General features: G+C 57.3%; 1 protein-coding gene across 1 annotated transcript in view; it reads right to left on the reverse strand.

Annotated features, from left to right (window-relative positions):
- The window catches only part of NCBP1 (nuclear cap binding protein subunit 1), a 37438-nt gene extending 35456 nt beyond the window's left edge, over positions 1–1982 (reverse strand). Inside the window, exon 1 of the mRNA XM_041004579.1 lies at positions 1665–1982. Within this exon, the coding sequence (XP_040860513.1) occupies positions 1665–1698 (34 nt within the window). The 5' untranslated portion in view covers positions 1699–1982. The remainder of the gene's footprint in view (positions 1–1664) is intronic.
- Between the last annotated feature and the right edge of the window lie 119 nt (positions 1983–2101).

Genomic DNA, 2101 nt, shown 5'->3' on the forward strand with positions numbered 1-2101 from the left:
GATATGTTCTGAAGTGACCCGACTACTCCCAAATACTTCCCACCATTGGTTGAACTCCCGAATGGTGAACTCAAGCATATGGAGCGCCAACTGTATTCAGTCAAGCACAGAAAGGCAGGACAATTGTTGGCTCACATTCCAGGAAGGCTCACTGCTCAGCTGCGTCTACTTAGTCCGGATAAGGTTCCTGAGCAAGAACCAGAAGGACCTAGGTGTGAAAAAGCTAACTCCAAAGAAGCAAAGCAAGCTTCCCAATAATCGAAGTATCTTCCTCCATGTTTACACTCCAGTTGAACAGACTGCCCTCTGGTGACACTTCTTCCCTCATCCTTCTTCCTCTCCTCCCTTAGGGATGCCCTAGGCAGGAGGACTCAGAAAGCACAGAAGAGCAAAGGAAAAGGGGAGAAAAGATTCAAATTCTCTAAAGTTCAGCAATGATTTTATGCATTGGTTTGGACTAGCCTATTGTGATGCCCTGAAAGTGTGGTTTCTGTGTCCTGCGCAGACTACACGGAGCCTCCTGTGTCAGAGCCGAGTTTATCTATGGGACACAAAGTGCTGGACTTGTCTAAGGACTATGCTAACTCCTTGGTCTCCAGATCCTTGGAAGTCAGAGAAGTCAGACTAGAAACCCCTCCCAGGTCATGCCCTGGTACAAATCTGACGTTTGCCTGCTACAATGAAACACGGGTGACAGGGGTGGGAGTTTGTCAACATCCAAGAAGACACAAACTTTCCTGAAGAAACTATTCAGCCAAGCTTTCTTGTTTCCCCTCCCCCATCTTCTTAGCATCTGCCAGCATCTCTCATCTCTCCAGCATTAACCAAGGATAAAATCGGCAAATATCCTCCTGCGAAATTCTGGCCACGTGTACGATGTCAGTTAACACAAAACCCACAAGTAGTAAGCATCAGTACTTTCCTAGTACGGAGGAATCTTCTGGAAGGTGATACAATCTGGACGAGATCACAGAAGATCGAGTCTGCTTTGAACCTAAACCCTGAGTTCCAAAGTCCGGAAAGCCCGGCCACTAGGATAGATGCGTGAAATTAGCAATACCAGGATTCCTCAACCTTCGCGCGTGTGTGTTGCTGGCCCAGGGTCAAGTGTGCATGTCACACAAGCACGCCCATTTCATTTTTGTGATGCCAACAGTGCGGTCTCCAGTCGGAAACGACAGGGGTACCCCGGCCTTCAGATGAGTTCCCAGCACTGTCGACTACACGAGGGACACGGGCCAACTGGCCAGCCCTAACACCACGTGTCTCTCGCGTGTGGATTAGCACCAATTCCTTTCCTGCTCTTTCGTCAGGTCCCAGGGCCGGTGCGGGGATGCAGGAACCCCAACTCTACGTCGCGGCTTTGTTCCCTCCGTTCCCATAAAGAGCTCTTTACGGGGGAGCTTTAAACCAAACCCCGGGACCACCGGACCCCAAAGGGCGCCGGCGCACTAGCGGGCCGACCCTGGCGCGGGGGAGCAGGACTCAAACCCGCGAGAGTCCCCTAGAAACCGAACGTCTGCCTCACGGAAAAACAACAATTGGGGGAGCGCTTTGCGGACGGCCACCCCACGCGCCTCCCGCCCCCGCCCCCGCCCCCCGAACGAACATTCCCCGGGAGCCCGAGCCCCCACACCTAGAGAGGCGAGGCCGGCACCACTCACCGTCGTTCTCGTCGCTGTGCCGCCGCCGCGACATGCCGCCGGCCACTCACGGCGCTCCGGGCCGACACGCCAGGCAGGAAAGCTCCGCACGAACCGCCGCGGGGCCGGCGGCCAGCGGGAGGACAGCAGCTAGGCGCGCGGAGCGGTCGGGGCGCAGGCGCACTCGCTGCACACGGCTCCCGGAAGCGCCTCGAGAGGCCCGGCCGGGTGGATCCGGCGGAATCCGGCCCGGGGGAAGGCGGCGTCTAAAAGCTCTCGGGGTGCACGCGCTCCCCCTTGGGGTTTTCTCCGCCTCTCGCTCGAGGTCGTTACGAAGCCCCCCGCTTCAACGAGCCAGACCCGCGGAGGCCCCTCTCTGAGCCACCGCCTCAGCCGGCCCGGCAGCGCGGCTCCTCAGGGGTCTTCCCGGCGGCCCTTGCGCTCGCCAGGACTTCCGG

The sequence above is a fragment of the Ochotona curzoniae genome, unplaced genomic scaffold (genome assembly GCF_017591425.1).
Source record: "Ochotona curzoniae isolate NIBS_2020 unplaced genomic scaffold, NIBS_Ocur_1.0 scaffold_3208, whole genome shotgun sequence".
Taxonomy (NCBI): Eukaryota; Metazoa; Chordata; class Mammalia; order Lagomorpha; family Ochotonidae; genus Ochotona; species Ochotona curzoniae.